Source organism: Zosterops lateralis, assembly GCF_965231275.1.
Source record: "Zosterops lateralis genome assembly, chromosome: 2".
Classification (NCBI taxonomy): Eukaryota; Metazoa; Chordata; class Aves; order Passeriformes; family Zosteropidae; genus Zosterops; species Zosterops lateralis.
The window spans coordinates 113,503,505-113,530,772 of NC_139763.1; the positions used below are offsets into that span (position 1 = coordinate 113,503,505).

The window sequence follows — 27,268 nt, forward strand, 5'->3', positions numbered from 1 at the left end:
AAAACACCACATTGATTTGAATTAAGAAATCTGCTGGCAGTGGAGAAATCTTGGTTGGAGACTTAAACAAACCAACAGACTTGGCTATAAGCATTTAGTTTTAATGGCAATATTATAAAAATATCACCAGCAACATCATAGTTAGGTATGTTAGGATTTTCCATTTAAGAAGGATAAATATTCTTTTACGCACTTAAAGTGGTTGAATTTTATCTCTGAACTGAACAAAATATATTATGTGGAGCATTACATTTTCTAATGTTTCTCTATCAAAATTTGTTAAAAATCTACTGCTCATGAACCTGCTTATTCCTCTAGGGCAAAAAAATAGCACTGAAAAAGGCACATGGATTCTAAATAAAATATAATAAAATGATTCTGTGCAAACATCTACAAAATACTTATTTAATATTATTGAAATTATGTAAAATTTTAATAGGTATCTACACGTAGGATATAGATAAAAGATTATTACTCAGTTACATCTTTATCATCTCTTAATTCAAAAAAATGCAAAAAGTTTTTTATTATACATCTAGTGAGATTTCTTGTTTTGTACTCCAATTAAGAAGTAAGAATCATTAGGGACTGATATCAGGAGAAGTTTAAATAAGATAGAAATCTAGATCATTAAGTACATTTGTCACTCTGAAGAGAGAAGAGCAAAAAGAGGGAAGAAAATATTTAGATTAGATTATATTCCAACAAGAAAAGCTAAAAAGAAATAAGAAGAGCAAATTGACCTCTCTAATCCAAATAAGGCATTTTAACAATGAGAAATTATGAAATAATATGGACCACATGGATTATGGAGCAATATTTTTTCCCCTACACACAACTTTTTTAGCAGTAACAAGCAGATAAAATACTCCTCTTCTAATAATAAATATTAGAATAAAGAGTAGGTATTTGTGTGGTTAAGTGTTTGAATGGCAATTAAATATTCCTAGAAGTTGTTATCAATATAATAGACTTGATTGTATAGAGGGAAATAATTTCTGTTAATGATGCTATCATTTAAATACTACATCATAGATGTACTTTCAGGAAATAAGTTCCTTCAAAGCTCAAAAATCCAAACTGGGAGTGAGGATCAGAATGAACAATGATTTACTTTATTCCACATAGGTTATTATCCTGCTCTTATCATAATAATATCTGATTACTTTCTGGTGGTGCATTACACTATGGGATCACTGCTTAGCACTCTGCCACTGCAGGATGAGACCTGTAGGCTTGGGAAAAGGAAGGGTAGGAAAAATATGAAAACTTGCTTAAAGATTAAAATATTCTGCATGTGTAAATACTAAATGAGAGGAGAAAAGAGCAGTAATGAAAGTGATATCTAATTGGGTGAAAGAAAACACATTGACATGTGCTGGCTAACACAGCAAAGGTTTTTGGAAGTTTAAGCTATCAAGAGGTTGATGTTTGATCCATGAAGTTTGGTATCTGTTTCAAGAGTAGTTCAAAAATATCTGCCAGATTGTTTGAAGGTATTACGACCTACAGAAAATGCCAGAATTTTCAACTCTTGAGTTTTAATCAGCTCAATATTTTATTTGGAAAGGAAAAATATTTCCAGGATATGGTATCCTTTTAACTCCTCTGTGACATTATTCCCAGGGCAGATGGCGCTTTGGAGCCCCTTTCTTTGGTAGATGCTCCAGTGCCCAAAAAGGATTGTTGTAGCTGGGAAACCTGTGACCTTGTGTTCTCACTAAGTGATGCTGCAGAGGTACCCAGACAGACTGCAATCAGAATATTCTTGAAGAAAGATTTGTAGGGAGACTAAGCAAATGCAATGAAGCTAAAAAAGAAAAAAAAAAAGAGAAAAAAAAAAAAAAAAAAAAAAAAAAAAAAAAAAAAACCCTACAACATAAAAACCCCAATTCTCTGCCAAAAAAAAACCTCACAAAAATCTGTCTAGTGCCCAGAAATAAAAATAAGCTGAAAATATATCAGCAGTCTGGCTGAGAGGCCTTTGTAAATAAACTCAAAATAGAAAACTATGGATTAGAAATATATTAAACAATTGAAGGGACTCTTTCTACCAAATATAAACTGAGTTTTATGATATTTAAAAAACCTCTACAATCCTGATGCATTTTTGTGTCAGTTTCTGCAGGGAGATCCAATAAAATTTTGCTTTTACAGTAATTGTTTCACTGAAGAAAATTTCTGAAGAATTTCTAGATTTATTTATTTATTTAAAATATTCATACACAGTATGTCTTAAAGAAGAGCCCAACTAATTAAATGGATAATTCTTCCTCCGTATCAGACATTTAAATTAATTGATCAGTTTATTTTAATCCATGTCTAATTGCTTACAAATCTGTTATTTGCCAAATGAATCTGAAGCCTGTTAAGAACAGGATGTCCTTGCATTGCTTTTATTTTGTGTCACAGGTTATTTTGTAAATGTTGCAACTCTCTTTCTCATGGCCATTACAGAGTTCAGAGTTATGTCAGATATCAAGTGGATGTTTCATTTTGCAAATTTTCTTTAACCTAGAAAGGGCACAGCATCTGAAATACCAATGTTCACCCCGCTATAAGTTTAAATCAGAAAATAATACGTGGCTGGGATTTAGTCCCAGCTGAATTTTTACCTAAATCAGCTTATGAATAATCATGTTTTCACAAATCCTGAAAAGGCAAAGCTACATATTTTCATAGTTGTAATACGAATTATTTGCTGATTTGAGTGACCTGAGATATTTGAGAGGTCAGATAAGAGTAGTTTAACTCAGACTATAGGTGGAAAAAGCATTCACATCTGGACACACTATCAACAGACAGTTGCATCACAGTTTTTAAGCATCTTATGTGTATAATACCTCTAGGAACTCAGTTTGATCTTACCTGAAGCTGAACTGGTTTCTGCATTTTTATTTTTTTTTTCTGACTTTATGATTTACATTGCACAATATGATATCAGTAGCAGAATCTACTTTCTCAACTTATCAACAGCAGTTTATCACCCTTCCTCTCCCGAAGCGAGTTTTCTTAGTTGCAGTTTCTTACAGTACTATGGGGATGCAATGCCCAATGCCAAAATCAGAAAAAAAAAAATGTACTACTTAGCTGTAAAGAGCTTTACTTTTTTACAGCAGCAACAAATCCATACTAGTCTCTCTTGTATCCTTTGCTCCAGAACCCAATTCCAAAGAAATGGGGTGTGAGAGGTGATGTATTTATTCTGCCATCCACTGTACTCAAGACAGTAATACATGCATTTCATTGACAAGCAGTAATTTCACAGGGCTTTTTTGACTACACAGTGTACACAGACACACACTGCAGTACTGCAGAGGAGCTCAGGATGGAACAGATACCTGCAGAAGAGAAGTCACTGCTGACAAGTAATTCCCTGATACTTGGGAGTTACACCACATTCAGTCAAAAGGTACTGAGTTTTTGGGAGGAGTTGCCAAAATAAAGAAAGGAAATACTTTATTATATACAAAGTTGCAATGTGTAATTTTTCTCCCACACAAGGAAAAAAAATGGTTTTTCAGAATGAAAATCACAAAAAGAGGTTACAACAAAATAACACTGTGGTAGGAAGCCTTCTATGGTGAAAATGTTATTTCTTATTATATGCTTGGTTTACAAACACTTCAATATTAGAATTTACATGGTGACTGAAAATGCATAGAACTACTATACTCATTTTCTTTTTCATTGTTAGGTATTTGTAGTGTGTTGCCAAATCCTTTGAGAGCAAAGCAGTCCTTAAGCTTATTTGTTCAGATTGGTGGTGTATCTCAGGCTCTTCATTAGGCATCCAGATACACAGCTGTGCCCTGAACAAGAAAGATTGCTGATACTTTTGAAGACAGATAGAAATGGAGGAAGAAAGTCAAGTAGACACTGCTCACATCAGAAACAAATTTTTGCCATGTAGATAAGGAGGCAATTTGTTAGGAGATCATCCACATATATAGGAGAAGCCACTTGGCTGTTTATTTCAAACTTACACAAGTTGTCAGTAGATACCAGCATAATGTAATGATCCGAGCAAGACAGTGACATATTGATAGATGTTTTGGTTCATGTTGCTGTTTAGATCATCTCCAAAGGCCTCAATAAAGCACTTTAAACTAACTTTACTGCACTAATTCTTTGTTTACATAATCAAACCCAATATCTGTTGTAGGTGGCTTTGATTTTAAGGCTCCCATACTCAACAAAGCTCTGCAGACTTGCTCCCATTGGATGGTTCTTATAATTTCAGTGAGAAGGCTAATTGTACAGATTTCTATGGATTAGAAATATATTAAACAATTGAAGGAACTCTTTCTATCAAATATAAACTGAGTTTTATGATATTTAAAAAACCTCCATTTAAGAGTTTGTATGGTTAAGGCCTAGAGATATTATACAGCCCTACTCCTCACTCCAAGCATGGAAATAAAAGTTCATCATGGGACATACTTCATACATACATGTGTGAAGAAAAGGTTTCTGCATGCTCTGTGCACAGCATTACTTTCAATCAGGTATATATCATTCAAATTGATATAGGATGTTGACATTCCTTGTGAAAGTTTATTTCTCTTGAACTAGGAATAAAATTCTTTACTGTGAGGGTGGTGAGGCACTGGAACACGTTGTCTGGAGAAGTGTTTCCTGGAAGGGTTGAAGGCCAGGTTGGATGAGGCTCTGAGCAACCTGGTCTAGAGGAAGGTGTCCCTGCCCATGGCAGGGGAGTTGAAATGAGATGAGCTTTCTATGAATTCACCATCTCATGACTATCATTAATCCTCTGAGGACAGAACTAGCTTCTGCTTGCAGAACTTAGCAGCATTTTAACTAGGGGGACTCTAACCTACATGTTGCATTTTGCTTCTTTCCCGCTAGATAAAAGCTATCCAGAAATGCATTCCAAAAATCTGGTTACTTGGTTTCATGCTCTGTGGGCACTGGTTACCATAGTGTTTTAGAAAAATACTTTTTCAGGAAACAGAAGCATAATCAAATATAGTCCACTAAGTTGTGGTGAATGAACCCTCTATTAATAAATTGAAGGCAATGCATTTATAGATTTAATGATTAGTAAACTTTAATTTCCTGCTACAATCAGAAAAATATAGAAAAAGATGGCATATCAGTAAGTCCAGAAGTATTCCTCTAGGTACCCAGCAGCTGCCAACCCTTTGAATATACCTCCTTATGACTGTCCAGTGAGTGCTGTTAACTGTCTCTTTTCAGGAACCAAGTCTTTCTGGAAAGCAAACCAGACAGCTCCCTCCACGCAAACTGTAGACTTTTCTTTAGATACTTATCTCTGAGCCACTGGAACAAGCCTGCCTCCCAATTTTTAGGCCAATATATACCTGGTACTGATAAAAAAGTGTTATATTCATGCTGGATTCCCCTTGTCCAAATTTTACTTTACATGTTTTTGTTGTGAGGAAAAAATGCAAATTCTTGACTTTGATCCCAAAGACCTAGGTACTGTCTAGTCTAACATCAAAACCCTTTAATGTCTTCAAGTTCATGCAGTCTATGTAAATTAGTGGTTCAGAATTCCAGACAGAAGTTGAAAGACAACTGAGGACTCTTGCCACAAATTGAAATAAGAAGTAAAGGTCTTCTACTTATTACTAAGAAAGTAAAAAAAAAAATCATTTAGGTGCATGAGGCTTGTTGGTCCTCTGAGATCTCCTTTGTGCTGGGCATTCATCCTGTACTGAAAATACCAAACCAATGACTGTGCTGTCTAGTTTTGTCTAATGGTTCACCATATTTCAGGTTCTTTAATAACCATTCTTTGCTTATTTATATGTAGCCCTTTGTCCAAGCTGCAGCTTTGCTGTGGAGTGTCAACCAGAACAATCTCTTAAAATCAGAAGTGTTTTCAGCTACACTGTGGTACTCTTGGCTGTGATGAGGCTCCTATGTCTCCACCAAGAATAAAATTTGTATATTAACATGAAATTCGCAGTGTTTGAATATATCTCGGAAGAAGAAATATGTAATATCTTAAAATTCAGTAAGCTGTGGAGTCACAAGTTACATAAATTAGTGTATCACTACTGAATCTGAATTCTTTCTTTAATGTACATGCAAGGTTTAGTATTTCTTTTTATGTAGTTATTCAGGATTTTCTGAGTAATTTTTTTTTACCTGATTGGCTAAATCAAAACCTGAGGGCAATAATTCCTTTTTTTTTAAGGAAAAATTTAACTTAAAATGTTTTGTCCAGTACACACGCTAATTCTCATAAAGATGGATAATCAAGTAATCAAGGATCTGATAGCTAAGATACTGAACTGATTGCATGATAGCTGATCCTAGTGGTGATTTGAGTATCCTGTATGGGAAGATGTGAAAACTCTTGTGGAAGGAATTCTGCCCGTACACAGTAATATTACCAAAATGTGTGAGGCAAAAGCTAAAGAAATGCTCTGATATGACTGCACAATATGAATTTCACAGAGATAGTGTGGAACTGTAATTTGATAAAGAGACAGTGTGGAACTGTAATTTGATAAAGAGACAAAGGACTCTCCTATGAGGAAAGGCTGAGAGAGCTGGGCTTGTTCAGCCTGGAGATAGGGGGCTCTGGGGTGACCTAAATGTGGCCTTGCAGCATCTAAAGGGAACATTCAAGAAAGATGGAGAGGGGCTATTTACAGGGGCTTGGAGTGGCAGAACAAAGGGAAATGGCTTCATACTAACAGAAAGTAGATATTAGGAAGAAATTCTTCCCTGTGATGGTGGTGATGCTCTGGCATACGTTGCCCAGAGGAGCCGTGGATGCCCCATCCCTGGAAATGTTCAAAGCAAGTCTGGATGAGGCTCTGAGTAACCTGGTCTGATGGAATGTGGCCAAAACAGGGATTTGGAATGAGATGATCTTCAAGGTCCCTTCCAACCCAAACTATTCTGTGATTTCGAGTTATGCTCCACTAAATTTTCCCCAAAGTTAGTATAATTAGTATATCTTTACTCAGAACATGAGTTTTCCATTGTTCCTGTGAATTATCACTTCTAAACAGCCCAATATCTTCTCTGTTATGACACCCACCAGCCATAGTGTCCCTTTTTATTTGTTTGACTTTGTCAGAAAGAGGCAGTTGATTGAAAAAAAAAAGCTGCTTATATTAACACCATTTCCTGTTGGAAAGGGAGATTTTAAAAGATACTCCCTATATATTTTCAACAACCAAAGTTAATTTTTGTATTTCAAATAACTTTTCAGGTTTGTAAACTATATTTAGTGTATAAATAGTTCCTTCTCTACAAGTCAATAACCTGTAAATTATACATACATAGTGGAAGTAGGAGTTAAGATCCAGAGTCCTCTCTTCCCTGCCTTTGATCACTCATAGCCTGCTCAATCTTACAAGGCTCTGTGCCTTTGATCTCCTCTGCCTCTATGTTGTTCAGGTTATCTGGGGATGTTGATTATTTTGAAGTATAGGTTTTCCTCACAAAATTAAGTCAATTTAAACCAAAAAATAACTGCAAACATAGCCATTGTACTAAAAACACTGAAGAAGTCAAAATCTAGAATGAATATTTAGAACATTTCGATGTACAGAGTGTTAATTACTTCAATATAAAAGTATTTTAAAATCTAGATTTGAGAGATTGTGCTATTTGGGGTGAGATTATTTTCCAGGATCAAGAATTCACAGTAGGGAAATTGAATAGTGCTATATTTAAAATGGCTCTAACCATTTTTACTTCAGAACTACTTGATACTTTGGTCTCCTGAATCAAAAACACACCTTACATTGGACTATAATGCACATGTTCTTTCTTTTCAACTAAGAGTTATGACCTGACCATGTTTTTTCCTGGCTAATAGAACTCAGCCTGCTGGGAATGTAACCCAGCAAAGTGCATGCACAGGTCCCATATTTTTTTGGTAATTAAAATAAGAAAATGTATAGGATATTTTTGAACATATGTACACATATATCTACCTGGAAAATATTCTGATGTTTTGGAAAGTATGTCCAGAACTGTAGGAATACAGGGACCTAGAGATGCATGACATTTCCTTCCTGAAATAATTATATTTCAAAAATTTGTATTTTCTCTTTTTGCCAATGAACTCTTCCATAATGAGGTGTAAGACTGTGTCATTTATAACAGTCAGGGTATAGGTGACACACAGCTTGTGTTCTACTTTTGGTTCAAGGCAGCTAAGCAAAATGCTCTTCTTAAATAGCACTTTATAAGATTCCAAGGTATGAGCAACCAGGATTCATTCATGTTCATATGGGAAAAGTATGAAGTAAAAAAACCCCAACTCTTTATCAGTGACAGATAAATCAATGTTACAAAGAACTCCCCTCCAACATCCTTTATATCACCAGTCTGTATTTAGGTCAACAGTGAGTCCTAAGTAAAATAAGTGGCCTTGGAGGACCCTTGCTGTACAACCTGCCAGGCAGTAAGGAGCAAGATGTCATCTGGGCTTTCTGCAGAGTTCTATCTTGCAATCCCAGGCGCCTGAGGATTTTGTTGTTGTTGTTGTTGTTATGGCATTCTTTGCACACCTGCATTAACTCAATGAAGCATTGCTCCCATTTTTGAAGAGGATCATTGGGATGGGAGTTATACTAGGACAGGTTCAGGCGCCAGGCATGCTGCTAAATCAGGAATCAGTAAAAGTTTCTGGTTTCTATCATGGTTGTACTTGTCCTTGTTTTGAAGACATTTTAGGAAAAGAAGCAGGCATTGCTTTTTTGATCACAAGTAGAAGGCATGTAAGGAGTTATTTGTTGTTTACTCTCTTTGCTAGCTGATTCTCAGTGTGCACTGTCTTCCTGCTCTAACGACCAGGAACTATATCAAGTATCTTCAGATTTCAATTTTCAAAGGTAGTGGTCAAGGTGGTGCAAAGTGTGTGGCTGGTATTTAGACATTATCTAGTTCAAGGTAGTACTTATGATTCGGTACTGAGCAATGTCTGGTATTCTGTACTCAGTGCAGTAATGTTGTTTCTGAAAACAAGTTAATATTTGGTTCCTTTGCCTCTAGAACTGGTAAAAACATTTTACTGCCATGCTACCCAGGAATTTTGAGGAGTGATGTGCTAAAAGCTTTTAAATTTAGGGGAAAAAATGATGTTTCAGATTTTTTTCATTCACTGAATGGTGATGATAATGCTCAGTCATATTTGCACTTAGACCCAGAAGAGACAAACAAGATAAGGAGTATGCAAGTGTTTTTCTATATCTAAGACTGGGTGTATGTGAGGGGATTGGATCTTTTATCTCTTGCTGTGAACTTATTTAATGTTTCTGGAGCAACAGTAGTGAAATAAATCGGAGGTGAAACGTGTTGAAGGAAATGTCTGTGGCAAAGACCTTCCTAGCATTAGGTTTGGTTTGATGGAACACCATGGCATTTCTACCTGTCTGAGTCACTGTGTTGTTGCATGTGGAGGAAGGGACATATCTTTTTGTGTCCCAGTTATGACCTGTAAAAGGCTGTTTTTCTGAGGGTTGGTGAGTAGCCATAGATCCTTTTGCTTGGGCCTCGCTATGAAGTAATCTCCAAACCATCTCTCCTGCGGCCATGGTGTTTATTCTACCACAACTGTGCTTCCCTGTGAAGAAAAGAGTGTCTCCTGTTTGCTCCTGGTACTTACTTTATACTGTGCAAGAGTTACTGGAAAAGGCTCATTTGAATTTTCACTAGTGATTTAATTTAATTTTATTTGTTCCCTTTGTTATTTACGAATATCTGCACACTTAAGGGAAGACATAACCTTAAAAAATCCATTAACTTTTCTTTTCTTGCATGAACAAGAGTATTGGATGTGCATTATTCAGTTTTCTATTGCTATGTATTTCTAAAGACTTTCTTAATCCACTAGCAAAACAGAAAAAAAGTTGTGAAGATCTGGTACCCAGCTATGCAGCCAAAGGCCAAAAGTTAAATAAGTTTCAAATAACACAGTGAAAAGTTTAGAGGAGAAGGAGTTTAAGGCAAAATGGTTCATGGAAATTTCAGAAAGGGGAAAATTACACTTAAATTTAAGAGGAATGACATCTCTGGCTCTTACTACAGAGCATCTTGCTTTAAGTCTCTTAATTCAGTGCTGTTAACCTTAAGGCAGAAAAAAACAGAAGGCATAGTGCCATTTGGGGATAAAATTAAAGTAGCTAGCAGATGATAACTTTCAATTTGCATGCATTTTACAAATAATTTTTGTCACCAGTATACACTAGGGCCTTTGAGAATGTGATCTGCAGAGCAGGACCATCTAGTTCTAATGTGTTACTCCGTGCAATATAGTATGTTAAAGTTATCCAGAAATGTGCAATGTATCCAGCATTTACACGTCCTCTACACTTTGTGTGTTTCCAACTTTTAACTTGTAGTTTTAAAGTTTTAAACTTGCTTGTTTTGTTTTCATGTTCAAGAAGAGCAGAGATTCACTTCATCCTTCTCCCTTCACACTGGCATGGTTGTTGTGTTTCTTTCCGATTCTCTGTCAGATTTTCTGTCTCATCTTGTGTGGGTTGCCATGCCCAGGGAAGACTATGGTTTTTCCTTTCCCATAGTTTAGCATTTTAACCTAAGAATTTTGGGATGATGGTTGTTCTGTGGGAACTGAGCACAGTACAACTATATCTGTCTGTGACCAGAAACCCTCAGCTCAGCCCAGGTTTCCTGTCCTTCTTGCTTTCCTTTTGCTGCCTCCTGAGTAATGGATCAGTGCCCTCTTCTCCCGTGGAGGGGTTGTTTCTGTGCAGTTTCCCTCCACCCGGCCTCCCTGCTTCCTCCACCTGTGCATGAGCAGGGCCAGGCACTCCCACAGACACAAGTTCTTGGTTCCCTTTGTGTTGCCTGGGAATTAGTGCATAGGCAAAGCACTCTGAGGTTCATCTACATCTCTAATTGTTGTCAGGCACACATGCAAGTGATATTTCAAAAGCCTTTTAACATCCTTCTTGAATATTGGTGAGTCCTTGAATATTGGTGAAGTCAGAACTCATTATTGAGTTCTAGCCATGTTTTTTTCCACACATGGAAAATAAAAAAGCTTGCTACCCCTCAAAAGCTGCTGCTCAGATTTGCCCAGTTCAGACTATCTATTATTTGTAATTATTGGCAAATATACTTCTGAGATCTGAAAGTTCTCTTGTTCTTGTTCTCTGTTCTCTTTTCACACATCACCGCTGAATAATAGTAGCAAATTTGAGCAGGATATTAATTCATAGTTGTTTAGTTGAAGGTTTCTACTCAATTCTAATGAAGCCCTTATTTTTCACCATGGTGCAAAATGCACCTGGGTGTATGTATATTTCCACTGGAGTTGTATTATGGCCTAAACATTTTTATGGTTAAATGGTAAAATGTAAGGTGGGATGAACTGAACTTGTGTCCCAGGTGCCCTATTAGAAGAAAAAAAAAAAGATTTTTTTTGATTTGTTTTCTGCTTAAATCAATAAGAGAACTACTAAAGTGATATAAATTGAATCTCAGGTTTCAGTTTCTAATAACTGCTAATTAAAGACATTTGGCCAAATTTTCTGAGTCTGGAAAAAATAAATTTAGTTCTAAATAATCTTAAAGATGTGTTAATAAATTTGAAAGACCTTTATAGAGAAATCCCCTCTTGCATCATTCTTATGGCTGAGGGTTAATGACATGCAGAGTTTGTTTGTGGTCCTTGGAGGTCAGTGTGATCCCTGTGGTCCAAGCCATGAGTCTTTGTGGCAGGTAGCTGGAGTGATAAACAGATTTCCATTTACTGGTGGCACCTGCTCAGCCATCTTTAGTTTATAGGGAAAAGAAATGGATGTCTGGATTCAAAACCATGCAAATGGCAATCCAGTCTGGAAGACCATTTGAGAGAGCTCACACCATGAGCATCAGAGGGCTTTCCTCCAGCTCCTGGCATTTGTAAACTTCCAAAGCTTAAAAAGAGACGAACTAAGGCATGAACTGATTTTCTGGGGCCATAGCAGGTTTCTCTTCTGACAGACAGCTCCCACCAGTTGACCAGGTCAGAGCTGACCCCACATGCACTAGCTCAGTGGGTGGAGCAGGGTCGCTTCCATCCCCTGATGTCGTACCCAGCCCCTCCTCCCAGCCCCTTGCCTCTGCTAGGCTGTGGTGGTTGTACCTTCTCCCTGTCCTCTAGGTCCCCCAGCATCTCCACCATCATCTGTAGAGGCTTCCCTGATGTTCCCCTCCTCCCAGTCACACTTGCCTGCCCAGAAACCTGGGTGCCAGCCTGCAGGACGTGCTAGGAGCAAGGCAGGGTGTGACCTGTGCTGCCAGGCTGCCATGTGCACTGTCCCAGTGTCCCAGCTGGATGATAGCCCCAGGACCTCACTCTGAGGGCTGCACCACCATCATAACCATCTTCCTCTACTTCAAAGCCCCCTTTCTCACACTTCCTTCTTTTCATAACGAACCTTCAATTTCCTCCAGGTAAATCAAGTGAAACTGGAAAGAACTGTGAAACAAAACATAAAAGTAGCTGAGCTGTAGAGTTATAGTCTGCAGTGCCCCTGGGAATGGGTTTTCCTGCCCTCACACTGCAGTTTCTAGCCTCTTGCCTCCTAGATTGCCTTTTCTTCACAGATTTTGGCTATAAGATCTCTAGCATGTAACCTCCACAGGAGCATTTGGAGCCATGCTAATAGGTGGACAGACTCCTCCCATACCTCCATTTTATTAATGGGAGGATCAGAGAAATTGCCACATTTTTAACATCACTTTGTGCAGTAGCTATTAAAGTTCATGGTGTAGAAACAGTAAACTCATTTGTCGACAACACAGAGCTTTGACGTCAATTCTTCTGTATGAGATTTTCAGGTGCTGGGAGAGCATGTGTTTGTTGTTCAGTAGGTTACGCGGTATTTTCATTTGGAAGTGACATTTTACGTGACATTTTACTTTAGAACAATAGCTGGGCAAAATCGAAATTTCGGGTCTGTAGCAGAAGAGTAATGTCTATTACTTAGTGTATTTAGTAGCTCCCATAATTTATAAATTCTGCCTGATTGCATCTCTTTTCACAAAATCCAGTTCAAATGCATTTTGAAGAACAGAGGGTGCCGACTAGTTTCAAATGTGCTGGTTTGAAAACTTGCAGACCAGCTCTCCTACTCACTGGTGAAGATAAGAGGGCTCAGATGAAGAGTTTTGTGCTGCTGGAAGCACAAGCAGCTTTCTCAGGAGACTGCTTTGTGGGAGATTGCAGCAATATTGCAGCCCCACTGTCACTGGTGGGTATGGCCACATGCATGTATTGTTTGATAAAATCAGGAGGTTATAAAGACAGGTAAAAAGAGGGGATGAGAGATCTACTGTACAGGGATTTTTCCTTTCCTTTTCTTAGGGAGAAAAAAAAATGTCCAGGGGATGCCACATTAATTTGGGAACAAGCAAGTGCTGCTTTAAATCAGAGAACTTGTGTTACACCAAATGCTTTTTTTTGGGAACCGTTTCAGTATGTTATGAAGGAATGTTGCAGACTAGGCATGTTTACTAGACCTTTAATTGCTACATTTAGGAGAAAGGCACTTTTTTTTTTTCTTCTACCCTCCCCCCTCCCCTTTTTTAATGACAAGAAGCCAGAGTTTGCTGTGCAAATGAAGCAGGCTTTGCAGGAATCAGATTCACTTTGGACGACTCTCCACATTCCTTGTCATCATTACATTAGGCAGCACAATTCCATCTCTGGTTGTTGGGCAGAAAAATGGGCAGCCTGCCAGGTAGACGTTTCCATGGCTCCCAACCCCCAAAGGTGATGCGTTTTTCAGCTAATTCAATGAAGAGTGGGCTGAACTTTGGGTATAAACTAGACAATAGCTGCCTTCGCAGTATCAGCAGAATGGTTTATGGGAATGCACTCCACATTTGGCAGAGCATCATGTGACCTTACGGCTGGGATTTTGTGATGGTGCCAACGGAGACTTGGAAAGCAGTGCCCGTTCTGACTTTTTTCCTCTTTTCTTACATGGCTCAGAAAATGGTGGATCTTAATACTTGACTTTAGCCAGACTCAGCAAGCGATTGAGCTTTGAAGCACAACTTTGCCTTTATTCTGGCTTTTTTGGCACACTACCAGGAGGCTGTCCCTTTCACGCCTGATAAATTCTGCTTCTTATCTCCAGATAGAGAAAAAGAAAGAAAGAAAATATAAGCAGAATAATTATACTTCATAACTGCATTTTAGAACTACACGTTTGTTGTTTTTTTAAAAAATTGATGACGTGTAGTTTAGTACAGCCCTCCTGAGTGTCCGAAGGATAAAAGTTGTTATTTTTTTATTTTTCTGGTTTTTTGTTTGGTTAGGTTTTTTTGTTGTGGTTTTTTTTTTTTTTTCCTTCCTCCTATTTAATGAACAGGCGTTTGAACTGGGCAAATGGGGCGACAGCATTGAACATGAGATCATTGCAGCCTAATGTAGCAAACTGGCACCCTGCCTTTTCACCCCTTTGCTCTGGCACATTTGTGCAATCCCCATTTATAAAACCGGCGCAGGGGTGAGGTGAATTTTCTGGTCTCTCCCCACCTCTTGTCCTGGGCAGGCAGTTGCGGCAAGGATTGGTGCAGCTTTTGCGCAGTGCTTTGTGCCTGGAATTCCGAGAAGAGCAAGAGACAGAGAAGACAGGCATCCTGGTCTTCTTCCGAGAAAGAACATGAGCCCTAAGAAGAAGAAACAAATCTGAGTTTGTCCTACATACAAGAGTACAGAAAAAAAAAAAAGACTCTTCTGCTTTCAAAAAAAAAAAAAAAAAAAAATCTGGCATGTTTCACTACAGAGGTATCAGGACGTGTTAGAGCTTCTTAAAACAGTGTAACAAAATGAGCATATGAGATTGTTTCTTTAAGTTAAAAAAAAAAAAAAGAAAAAAGAAAAGAGAAAGATGGAATTAATTTTTCGTTTGTTTGCTTGATTTTTCACTATTGCTCACATAGCAGTATTTGGCACTGGGTGAACACGTACCTTTCAAATCAGGTATAGATTCTGTTTCTTTTTTTCCTCTTTTTCTTTTTTTAAAGCCATTTTAAACATGTTGTTTTGCAACTGAGTTTTTGTGTATTAATTTTAACGTAGTCTTCTCTTCACACTTTTTAAAACTAACTTTTTGGGGGTGTGTTTGATCTAATGCTGCTAAAAATAGAAAGTAAACAAAAAAATCGAGGGTCTGTAGAAAGAAGTGGTTAGGCACATTTTGTCTTAGCTAAGCACTGGAGTTACGCAAAGAACTTAATGTTACATTTACTCAGTCTAAGCTTTGGTTATCTCTAAGAAAAGTTGTGGGTATTTAGATCTGGTTGCTAAGGAAATTAAATTCTTTTTTTACAGTGTGATTCATGCTTTCAGTTTCTAAAGAGGAGAAGTGAAAAAAAAACCGTGTTAAGCTGCAGGAAAAGCTCCCTCTTGTAGCCTGTATATTACAGTTGTTACTGAGTTAATTCATATATGAGTTTCTTACAGTTTGTATCTAAATCTGTTACAAAGAAATCAGTGTGATAAGCACTGGAAAAAAAGGCACATTATTGGGACGTTCATGAAGCACGCCTGGTTTGCAGCCAGTAGCAGTAACTATTTTAAGATATTTGTAAAAGCAGCACTTGTCCAGGAATAGCTGAAAACAGTATTTAAGATGCCCATTCAGGATGTTTGTGATAAGTGCATGTACAGTTAAAGTAAGTTTTGAACATATGACGCTTTAGTAGAGCCTTTTACTTAAGGCATTGTCTGTCTGTTGTAACATATTCCTAAGCAATTAGAAGAGTGTGTAACAAAATTCATTCTGACTGACAGATTTTGAAAAGTTTGGCCAAATCGGTGTTTTATGTAGTTTGATTTTTTTAAAAATATATTTTCCTAGTCTTTTTAATTTATGTTAAAAATACAGACGTTCTCGGCTAGAAATTACTTTGACATTACAGCGTCTCTATCATCAGAAACTCCTACATTTGTTGTTTATTTTCAAAATGTTCATGATACGTGTATCTCTAATAAAAGGCTTTATAAATATGCCTTTATGAAATAGAACTGGTTTAACTTTTTCTTCATTTTTTATGAATTACTGAGTAGAGAGTATTTTCTAAGATTATACATTAATTTTGCTACTTTATATTTTTGTTGTTCTGCAATGAATTCTGGGAAATTGCTGAGTGGAGACCTTAAATATATGACACTTATACCTCCATATACCCATTTTGGACCAGAAAGTGTTTCTTAGATTTATGGTGATACTGCCCTCCCCAAGAGTTTGTTGGAATAGTTTTGTTTGTCCTTCATACCTAAGCCTGTCGAGAAACCAAGGCTTGCATTAGCTTAAAATAACTTTTCAAATTTCTCTATCTGGTCATACAAATCACTTTTCCCCCACCCCTCCCTCCCCCCTCATAAGTTTTTGCAAATATTTCTTAATTTAAACCACTTAGTTTATGCCCATATTTTTTGGAAGTTCCGTACCAAATTACCTCATTGTATTCACGGCTTGATAAAAAGTACTCCCTTTTGTTAAGTTTGCTCCTTCTCTTCTGAAATTCCTAATAGAAATTAAATATTTGTAGGTTGAAAAAAAAGGCTAGAAAATAGGGGAAAAAAGAGTCCCTTTTCCAAAACATGCATGTTCACAGCATGTCTTCCGATGGCCCTGAGGAGGGGCGTCAGCAGTGTTGGGTTTATATCTTAAAAGCATAATTACTCATTTTATGTATGTTTCATGTTCAGAAAACACTTCTCATAAAAAAGATATTTCAAAATCTTTCTCTCACTCCTTTTGGTTTTGCTTTTGTTTTTGTTTTTGTTTTTTTTTTTTTTTGTTTTGTTTTGTTTTGTTTTTTTGTTTTGTTTTTTTTTTTGTTTTTTTTTTTTTTTTTGTTTTTGTTTTTTTTTTACTTTAGTGAAAGAAAAATTAAAATGAAAAAGGAAAATGAAGAAGTTAATTGTACCCGATTTCAGCGAAGGTAATACAGTGATCTTAAATACCTTTTTCTTTTTCTCTTTTTCTCTTTTTTTTCTTTTTTTGGTTATACAATAAAGCTATTGGCAAGAACCTGAAGCAGTTTAACTTTAGAAAAAATATTTCCTTAAGACAGCCTACAAGTATAATTTCAGAGACGTGTATTAAACTTTTGCTCTCATTACTTGCTGTAGGGAATGTTGCAGTTTGTGTAGCTGTAAACTGCATAAAGATGTAATTTTATACTGTATGTTTACGTGAAGTTTATGAATTAACTGAAAAATCAAAATATAATTTGCTCTTTGATTATGCTTAGCAAATATATGATATATAATATATATAGGATATATATTTGCTAATATACTCATGTTACTAACATATTTTTAGTACCTATATCTACTTGTTACTATGTAACTATAATGCAGTGGCCAATTATTTTTCAAATGTGGAAGATATCTTCTATTCACAGAAATAAAAAAGAAAGGAAATTGGGAAATCACTTTTATAACACTTATTATAATCATTCAGTTAGTTTTGTATGCAGTCTTCATACTTATTTCTGATACTAGGATAACTATTCTAGTTTGAGGGCTTGCCTCTACATATTCTCTTCAGCGTCAGCAGAAAGCAGTCATAAAAATATCATTCCTTCTGGGTGGTGAAGTGTTGCCTAGAAAGTGAAAGCAGGTTTAAAAGAGACTTTTCTAGAAAATAAAGTTATTTTAAAATGCAAGAAGGTATGAACATGCAAGGTTTAACCCACTAAATAAAAAAGGAGAAGGGAAAGAAAAGGTAATTCACTAATGCTTAGCTGTCATTACTGAACCAGAAATACATGTTGAAGTCTGAAAGAAAATGAAGCATTGCTCTGATGAAAAAACTTCGTTATTGACAAACAGTTATTCTCTTGAAAGGTGTTTTGCCTAACAAAGACAGAATTAGGACTACGGTGAGAACTAGCGGAAGCAAGGCATTAAAATTTTATTCAGATACAGATTTCAGTTACCTGCTCCAATCAAAAGACACTTTTATATGGTGCCTGGTTTTAAAATTATACCTACATCTCATGGCTGTATTTTACAAATGCCTTTGCATTTATATTGTTACAAGTTATTCTGACGTGTCAGGTGTTGTGCTTAAACGTGCAGTGTTTATCAATGCTTTTGGTTAAAATATGAAAGTTGTAAAATTGTGTCTGTGTGTCACCTCTCTGAATTACTGGGTTTTGCCCCAAAGGAGCTGTTTTCAGTCTGTCGTTTAGAGTACTGTACATTCAGTGTGGGATAATTTTTATTGGATGGTTGTGGTCACAAGAAGGATGGATTTGTTGTAGGTGTTAACCCTGATGTTTTGCAAGATTGCATTTCCACTTGCATTCTTATTACTAGAGAATTACATTGATGGGAGGGTTAGTGAATAAAATGCACAAATTAACTTCTTTGCTTTGATTAGTGAATGTTTTTTAATCAGCAAGTTATTGTCAAGTAGTACTTTAGTTGAGGTGTAATATGAAGAAATAGCTGCAGAGTTTTCACAATGTTTTATGGGAGCAGAACTCCCCTGTGCTTTGTTGCATCTCAGATTTGGTGGAGTGATTTTTTTCTTTGTGCTGTAGTACATGATATGAGCTCAGACACAAAGGAAAACCTGTACTGTTCGCTTTTATGTCATGTCCGGTTATTGAATCCAATTGAGCACACCATAGTCAGGTACAAGCTGGGAGTTAAGAGTTCATTAATAAGGCAAAGAGCACAGAAAATTACATTAGTTCCTGCTGAAGTCAAAACAGTCTCTTGCCATTAATCTCTTAAAAAAAAAAATCTTCCATTTTCAAGTAGAAACTAGTCATGAATCTTTGGCTTGTTTGTTGCCTCCACCATTTGTGCATTTAAGCTTGGAGGAGCCTTTTTGCAATACTTGGTGATGCTTTCACTCTTGAATACTCATTCCCACATTGCATTGTAAGTTTCTTTAAAGTCTTCTACACTCCCTGTAGGAGGAAAACCCCAACCAGCAATGCCAATTGGCATAAACCCGTAGATCCGATCTTGTGTTGAAATGCACTGCACAAGCTCGATTCTATGGGTCTGTGTCAGTGTGGTGATCTGGCAAATCTGCCTGCAGCACCCACTGCAGTGGTGCTCGACAACCAGCCCAAATGAGTGTACAAAACCACCTACTGATTTTGGAATTCTTCTCTTGTCCATTGCCTTCCAAGTTGATTAAGGGATTTGTTCTTTTATAGGTTGTTTTAAGCATCTTTAGCTTAATATCTTATTCAAATTTAGGAAGGGGTGTGAGGGAATCATAGGGTTTCCAATGAGGGACTGTAGGATATACAATTTTCCTGGCCTTATTAAATATGCCATTCCAAGGTATTACACTCAAAACAAAAGAAGATGTTTATATTTTATTCCTATTGTAAAGTAAGACCAAATACTCATTTCTTCCCTGAAATGTTCTGGGCTTGCATCATCCCTATCAAATATGTATGTATATATATATATATACGCACACAACACACGTATATATATTTATACATATGTAAACATGATAGGACGGAAGTTCTATCTCTGCAGTAGAAAAACCTATCTAAGAATGTGCCTCGTTGTCTGAAAAGTGGGGAATAGCTGCAGCTGAAAGCCTCCCCCCATGGGCAATATGTAGGCCAGTGGCTGCTGTCGCATTTCAAAGAAAGGCTGAAGAAATGAAGAAGACTTTATGGTCACCGTCGGAAGCTGTGTGCATCCGGGTTGAGGTAGTAGGTTGTATGGTTTAGAGTTACACCCTGGGAGTTAACTGTACAACCTTCTAGCTTTCCTTGGAGCACACTTGAGCCATCGAGGAATTCATCACCACTTTAATCTGATCAGGGAAAGTATGCAAAAAGGTATTGTTTCATGGCTGTACATAATGATCACTCTGAGGCTTTATTGATGTTGAAATAGTCCTGATGACTTGATTATTTCATTTAAATCTTGTTACAAACAATGCTGACACATTGCCTCAATGGACTGTGACTATATACTACAGACACTTAAGGAAAGAATGATGATTATTTTAATTCCATTAACAGAAAAGCTTTAACAGTTATTTTGGTTTATAAACTCAGGAAAATACCAAGTATTTAATGCTTTGTTTTTTCTTCAGGGAATAGCTTGTCCTATACATTTGTTTTTTGTTGCTGTTGTTTTATAGGTCTATATTTTTTTGAAAAGGAGAAGAACATTTTCTTTAGTCATTAAAATATTTTCCAGAAAATATTGCATGCTGCTGCTTCGATAGCGGTGGCGATGTCACAAGCTGATCCTGATATTCCCTGGATTTATGGTATTATTTCTTTGTGCCTGAAGAACTCAGTGTTATGAGCACAGACCTAAATGACCTGCAGGCCCACCTGTGTTCCCATCTTCCTATGACTCAGTGACTCAGCCCAGCCCTGCTCTGGGGTCTCAGTACCTGTGTCCAGCTTGCCACGCTAAATGTCAGGGCAGGGTCAGACCTGACCCAAAACGCCCTTGTTTGTTTTGGTCCTTGGTTCAACTTTCTAACTCAGCAGGACTTGGAGAAGTAACACTCCTTGTGCAAATGGTTTCCAAAACACTGGAAACTGCCTGCAGTGTCAAGTCCCAGCACTGGGTGCCTCCACCCATGTGGGGTGGATGCCATAGACTTCAGTCCTGGTGTTCTCTGTGTGTCTGCATGTTGTTTTTTTTTTTTTTTTGTTTTTTTTTTTTTTGTTTTATTTTGTTTTGGTTTGGTTTGGTTTGGTTTTTTGGGGGGGGGGTTGTGGGGGTTTTTGTGTGTGGTTTTTTTTGTGTTTTTTTTTTCTTTGTTTTGGTTTGGTTTGGTTTGGTTTTTTTTTTTTTTTTGAGGTTCAGAATGCACCAAGGCAAAAATAAATAAATAGATGAATAAATACAATTATCCCAATCTGACTCTAGAGACAAAACTGGGCTTGTGGAGATTTATGCCCCAATTTGTGTGACCCCCCGTTTCTCTCTGGTTTGCAGTCTTATTCATTCTCTCTGGAAAAACAAAGAAATGTGCCTTAATGTGTACATCCCATGAGCAGGTATCCTAGCAAAAATAGACAGAAAGACTGAGTGTTTCCACTCCTAGAAACAGCTATGAAGCCAGAGAGAAAAGAGTTGTGCCTGCATATTCACCATGATTTTTTAAGTGAGGGCTACTTCTGGAACTGACCCTGAAGATGAGGCCTCCCCAGTGAGATGGAACATGCATTACTGCCAGAGCATCTGGACCAGACAGTGATGCTCATTCCAAAATAGTTGGGAAAAACTGACTCTGTCTTTTTCCAAATACTTTTCCATAAAAAGTGAAAAGTAGTATTATTTTCAAGGCTAATTTGTCATTAAAGACAGCAAGAGTGATAATTTTGCTGGAAAGTGATTTAAGTTTGTTTATGCAAAGCAAAAGAGTGGAGCTACACCCTTGTGGTGTTGTGGTCAGGAGGAGATCAGACTCCTGTGGGATGAGGAGAGGGTGAAATGTTGCTGTTCCACATAGGGATGAGGGCTCTGTTCCTGGAGTTCCCATGTTGCCACAAACAGTTGTTTTTCCAGGGTATCTTGAGGCCCTGAATTTCTGACTTTACTTTTATTTAGGTGAACATAAAAAGGTGTTTGATATTTCCAATGTTCAGTTCTATGTTTTGCATCAGCAAGGACAGTTAAGAATGTTTAAGAGAATTTGAAGTTTGATTGTATTTTGGTTGTGTTTTCTTTCCATGTCTGTCTATTAAAAAAACCATTTGCTCACAGGTCCCTATGTTTGTCTCCTATCAGCTTAAGGTTTACCTGAACCCTTTTGTAGATAAGGAATAACAGGAGGAGATGAAAATAGATTTAGTTTATCTTTTTAACAGCAATTATTTTCAGTGATTAATGTTTGTGATAGGAAATTGATAAAGAGGATCTGCAAGACAGGTGGATCCAGACTGAATTTTAAGCCTGTCTTAAAGTATGTGGGACAGAGGAGAGATGAGGTTGAGTGAATCAGAATTGCTCTGAGCTGATGGAACATGCTTAAGGGAACAGTGGCTAAATGGGAGGTTAGAGGGGAGACCTCCATCAACCAGTGAAGCCTAACAGGGACTGTTCACAATCTGAGTAAAAACTGCAGTATCCTCTGTGGATTCAAAAAGACGCTGGTCACCAGTACATTTCCTTTTGTTATTTTATTTTTTTTTTCTTTTGTAGTTTAAGTTCACTGGAAAGAAACATTGTAATTGCTGGTTTCTGCCAACAGAGCAACAGGTGTTCAATCCTTTTATATTAATTCTTCAATTAGTTGCAAAATAAGGGGAATTGTTTATACTAAGCTGAACTGAATAGAAATGACTGATGCAGAAAATGCGGGAATGTTTCATCTGTCCTTCAAAGGCATGATAAATTTGTAATTCTATCAGGCCTAGTTGCAGGTTGCTATGCAAATTTTCATTGCAGGATCACCAGCTCTAATGAATATACATTTTCTCCATTTCTTTCTCTGTTCTTTAATTTAGGGTTTTTTACCCTGTAATATATAATACATTGTTTTGGCAAGAGTTATCAAGTTACAAGCAAAAATAAATGAGACTGTGAGGTAATTTTGAAGCAGATTAAGGTAGAGAATGAAAAACAAAGGGGGAAAAAAGCTCTATTAAGAACAGCTGGATGGAGTAAGGTCTTCTGTGATTTCATTTTAAAATCATATTGTCTGTTTTAAGTGAAGTCTAACATACTTTACCTTTGCAATCTGACATATTTCACCTTTGCAGTGCAGTTGGAATATAAGTGTGCCTCACAGACTTAGCATTACACTGATGTGATGCTTCTGCAGGAAATAAATGCACTTTGTGACATGGCTAAATGAGGATGGGTTCCAACCTAGGACTCATCTGAGAGTGTTTGCTCCTGTAACTAAGACAGAACATTGTCATTCTTGTGCCTTCACTTTGCTTCTTGCATTTGGAAAAAATCTCCATTAAGATATTCAGGGAAAATCTTGAGATCCAATGGATCTGCAACTCCCAGTCGCTCCTTTGGGAGACATGTCTTCAGTGTTTCCCAAATTTGGTCCTAAAGAAAAGCTGCAGAGGCACTGACCCACCCAGCACCCTTTTGCTTGCCACAATTTCCTTGGCAAAGGTTAAGTCTGACCCATGGTGAGCCCTGGTTCCCAACAAAGGAATTACAGCACTGCAAAAGCCCACTGCAATGCCAAGTCCTGCCTCTGAAGTCACTTCAGAGAGCTGGTGAGAAATTGTATTTCCTTCTGCAGCCCGCAGTGTTTATGTCCAGAGGCACATTTCTGATTTAGCTACCATGATTTGGAAGCACTGACAGAATTTGGGTGTTTTGGGTGCAGCCATTTTGAGACTTTCCCTGTAGCAAAGCTGTCATTAACCAGTTTACCAGAAGAGGTAAAGTAACTTATTATTAGTTTTGCACTGTTGAAATAGCACAGTAGTAGCCAAAAATATATGAGCAAATTTCTGGTTTTATTGTTCTACTTAGTAAAAGAAATTGCTGAGCTTCACTTGGTCTCATCCATTGTTTAACTTTCTTGTCTTCAAAACAGAAATTCTTTAGAGGTTTTTAGGTAAAGAATGTGTTAAAATATTTAAAAGCAATCCCAGAAGAGTTTTCCTTGGAAAAAGGTTTGTCCCTTAAACGTGACAAACACTCTTTAGTAATCTCCAAAACTTGTTAATTGAAGCTGTTCAGCAAGAGACTTAGGACAGGTTGCTTAATTGATAAAGTTGGAGTAGAAGTGCACTTGAAATTTTTCAGATATTTTGGATGCAGTTTCATCTGACATTCATTTATCTATTGAGAGAAGCTTCTGATATGTTTAATAAGACAAACAGTAAATGCATATGGCAGCCCCTGTTTAGATGTGGGTATTGCTTTTATAGAACACTTAAATACAAATTTGAAAAGGTAATGGTTTTGTATTACCAGTATAGAAAAATGAAATAGTTTCAGCTTTGGCCTTCACATAGTAAAAATATTTACATCCGAGTGATCTTTTTGGTAGAGTTTCATTTTACATAAGCCTTCTGGATATTTTGGTTGTAATGCATTGTAAAATATATAAAGTACATGAAAATTTCAGGCTAATTTTCTTTGAGATTTATTTACTTCGCCTCTTCTTTCATGTCACTCCTAGAAACAGTAAGAGCAAGCCTCACACTGATGAAGTTTTTCAAGAATGCTTGCAAAATCTGAGTAAAAACTCAAAGATCAGGCCTCTTTTTTTTCATTTGCTAGAATGGCATCCTCATGTTCAGGAATTCCTGTCTCCTTATCCCTTCTTTTACAAATGTGATTGGCACGGTATTTGATCTTACAGCGAAATGGTCATGGATCCCTTTGCTCTTTAGGGGCTTTTTTTGCACCTCCTTTTGAATGGTAAGATCTCCCCCATAAGCACCTGTACTTGGAGGTTTTTTGGAAACGGTAGTTGTCTGGCTTGAGTAAAACTGGCACTGATATGCACCAGCCATTGCACCAAGAGCCTCATTCAAAGGACACAAACACAGAACAGCAGATTAATTTTTGTAAGAGTCACAACAGCCTTGTGTACTGCTTTGCTTTTGTGGCTGGGGAAAAAGGGAGTGGTGCACACTTTTATTTTCTTGCATGTAGTTAACATACATATATTGTGCTTGTATTGTCTTTATCTGAATGTTATGAGTCATCTCAACTAAGCTTTATATCCATGGTTGAGAGTAATTTATCTGGGAAATGCAACTCCTTCTCTTTTATTTTTGGTCTCTACACATTTTTCCACTGGTCCTTTTTTGATTCTTCATTTACTGACATCATGATAATCCTGGCAATGTATGTAGAACATTGCAAATATACTGGCAACAGGGATGGATTGGGAATGCCTTGATGGCTGGAGAGAAGAATGAAGTTGCTATCATGTTTATAAGGTTAGCAGAAACCAAAGTTTTCTCAAAACATATTCTCCATGAATCCTTTCTGTCACAACCCATCAGCTTGGGAAAAAAAAATAAAGCTGTTTATTACTATCATCTTTGTAGGTCTGCCTTGAGACTGTGGGGTTAAATTTGTTGAAACTCTGTGTGATTTTCTGGACAATGAAAGTAGTCTAAGGCTCACTTTTCCCTGACCAGCTTTGTCCTTACTGCAATTCAAAGCAGATTTGCATTGTCCAAGGAAAGATGACTTTCAGTCACACATATCTTTGTGTATATTTGCTGTTGAGGATTTTTGCTTGGCATTACACTGAAATGAGCAAAAGAACACAATCCCAAAATTCTCCATCTCAGCCACTGTAATTAGTTTGCTGAGACAAATTTGTTCATCACATTCCCATCTGATGGTTTCTTTCTATCACTTCCATGTTAGGAAGAAACCATCAGATGGGAACTTGACCATGATAACTTCACTGTTGCTTGAAAGAACTTCACTTTAGACTATGGATATCATTTGGAGCATGCTAAATCCATGTAAATGTCTTGTTTCCTGGAAAGTTACCCAAGAAGGATGCTCTGTCTGGACCAGGAAGTAGATTCCATGTGATCAGGACAGATGGAGACAGGCTTGAAAGTGCCTCTGGTATTCAAGTGTCCTGGGCTGAGGATCATTGGCTGCTTTCTATACCATAGCCTGTCCATCAAATCTTGCACTTTCAGAGAGTATTTCTTTCTGCGCCTTTTCAAAAAGCCCAAGCGCACTTAGTTTGCACAACTGAAGGGGATTTATTCCAGAAGGTCCCCGAACCCACAGATTTGCCTGTGTCAGCTGAGCGTTTTATTGGGAGAGAATGTTTTGGGGTAGAATTTTTAATAAGTTAGGATTGATACAATGTTGAGCTAAATTGTCTGAGAGGTGCTACTGAGGCTGATGTCCCTGTGGGAGGACATGAGCAGTGAACCCACGTAGCTGTTCAGCTCTAAGCTAAGTAATGTTCTTTTGTCCAAATGTTAACTTTTGATCCTTAGGCTAGATTTTTTCAACAGTCTGTATTTTATCATATTCACTTCTAATTTCTTCAGCTCTATTGTCCAAATATGTATTTCCATGTTGTGTATTGTAAAAAACTAAGCTTGGACCACCTAAATCATGTATTACACTTGTGTCTCATCCTTGCCTGGATAGGAGGGCAATGTCTGAAAATTCCCAGCCTCTGCTGTTTACGTCCCACAGACACTTTGAAAGGAGACTGCAGGCTTGAGTCCGTCTGAGGCACCACAGCTAGCAGCTTGGCTACCACCCTAGGGAGGTTTTTGCTTGAGAAAGTATTTTTGTCTTTAGACAGTGTTTACTCAGGATGTGACCTGTGAAGTACCTAATGCCTGTGGTGATAAAGGCATTTTTGTGAGTGATTATTATTAAATATTGCAAAGTCTGTTGCTCTTCTTAAATGTTTATCTTCTGATGCAGGAAGAATTTAGAAGTATTTTTATAATTATTTTTGTTTTGAATTGTAGCTTTAACAGAATGGCCAAAATGTAAATTTTAGTGATGAGTGTAAGAACCTAACCCATACTTAGTGTAACATTTTGAAGCGATCCTGCTTTTTTCCCAAAATATCTTGGGCATCTAGGAGCCAGCATCCTGTTGATTTACAACATCTGGGCAAGTTTTAAAAGAGAAACCTCAGGTGCAAAAGATTTTTTACAGCTTTTTGACCCAATGACAGGATATTAAATGTATAAAGTGGTTGGAGCAGCTTCTAGGTTGTGCTTCTGTATGTGAGACACTTAAACATGGAGTGTCAATACATTCTTAGCCACTTTTACGAGATAATAGCACCTTAATTTCTCTCCTCTGGCTGTTGTAAAGAAAGGGAATATAAACAATGCAGCCAGAGCAAACAGGCACAGCTTGCACACCTGATACCCCTATTTATGCCACTGCCAGCCCTGCAAGTGCTTCAAGGGAACACAGGACTCCTTTCCTCCCCTTGCCCTGCACTGGGGGAGGAGTAGTCTGCCATAGGATATAACTTAGTTCAAGTGCAAAGGTTTGGTTTTGGAAAAGGTAAAAAAAATTATCATTAATTAACCCCTTCCTAGCTCCTCTCTGCTTGGAATGTTCACTTCTAAAATTTACAAATGTTAATTTATAAATATTAAAGGCAGTGCTGTCCCCAGCCTCCTGTTTTTAGGGCAATGCTGCCAGGGCATGCTGCCAGGCACTCCTGCCTCCATCCTTAGCACCAGCAGGCGCCATCCTCACACACTGCTGGGGAAGGGGTGGCTCTCACTGCAAGGGGCTGCAATAACCACCCAGAAAAGGACAGTGTCGTGCCCAAAGGGAAGGAATTGAGGGTAGCATTGAGTCAGTTTAGGTTTTTTGTTG

The 27,268-nt window shown here is 37.4% G+C and overlaps 1 protein-coding gene across 17 annotated transcripts in view; it reads left to right on the forward strand.

Annotated features, from left to right (window-relative positions):
* The window catches only part of LOC310906290 (uncharacterized protein), a 374,899-nt gene that overhangs the window by 219,817 nt on the left and 127,814 nt on the right, over positions 1-27,268 (forward strand). For 5 of the 17 annotated variants that reach the window (XM_083855447.1, XM_083855446.1, XM_083855445.1 and 2 more), the window contains one exon: positions 14,529-15,853. The exons of 7 other annotated variants lie outside the window; for them this stretch is intronic. In XM_083855447.1, coding sequence (XP_083711573.1) covers positions 14,529-14,669 — 141 coding nt within the window. In that variant the 3' untranslated portion in view covers positions 14,670-15,853. Of the gene's footprint in view, positions 1-14,528; positions 15,854-16,866; positions 17,220-27,268 lie in introns of those variants that run through there. 5 more of the 17 variants (XR_014589371.1, XR_014589372.1, XR_014589374.1 and 2 more) reach the window with 2 other exon arrangements.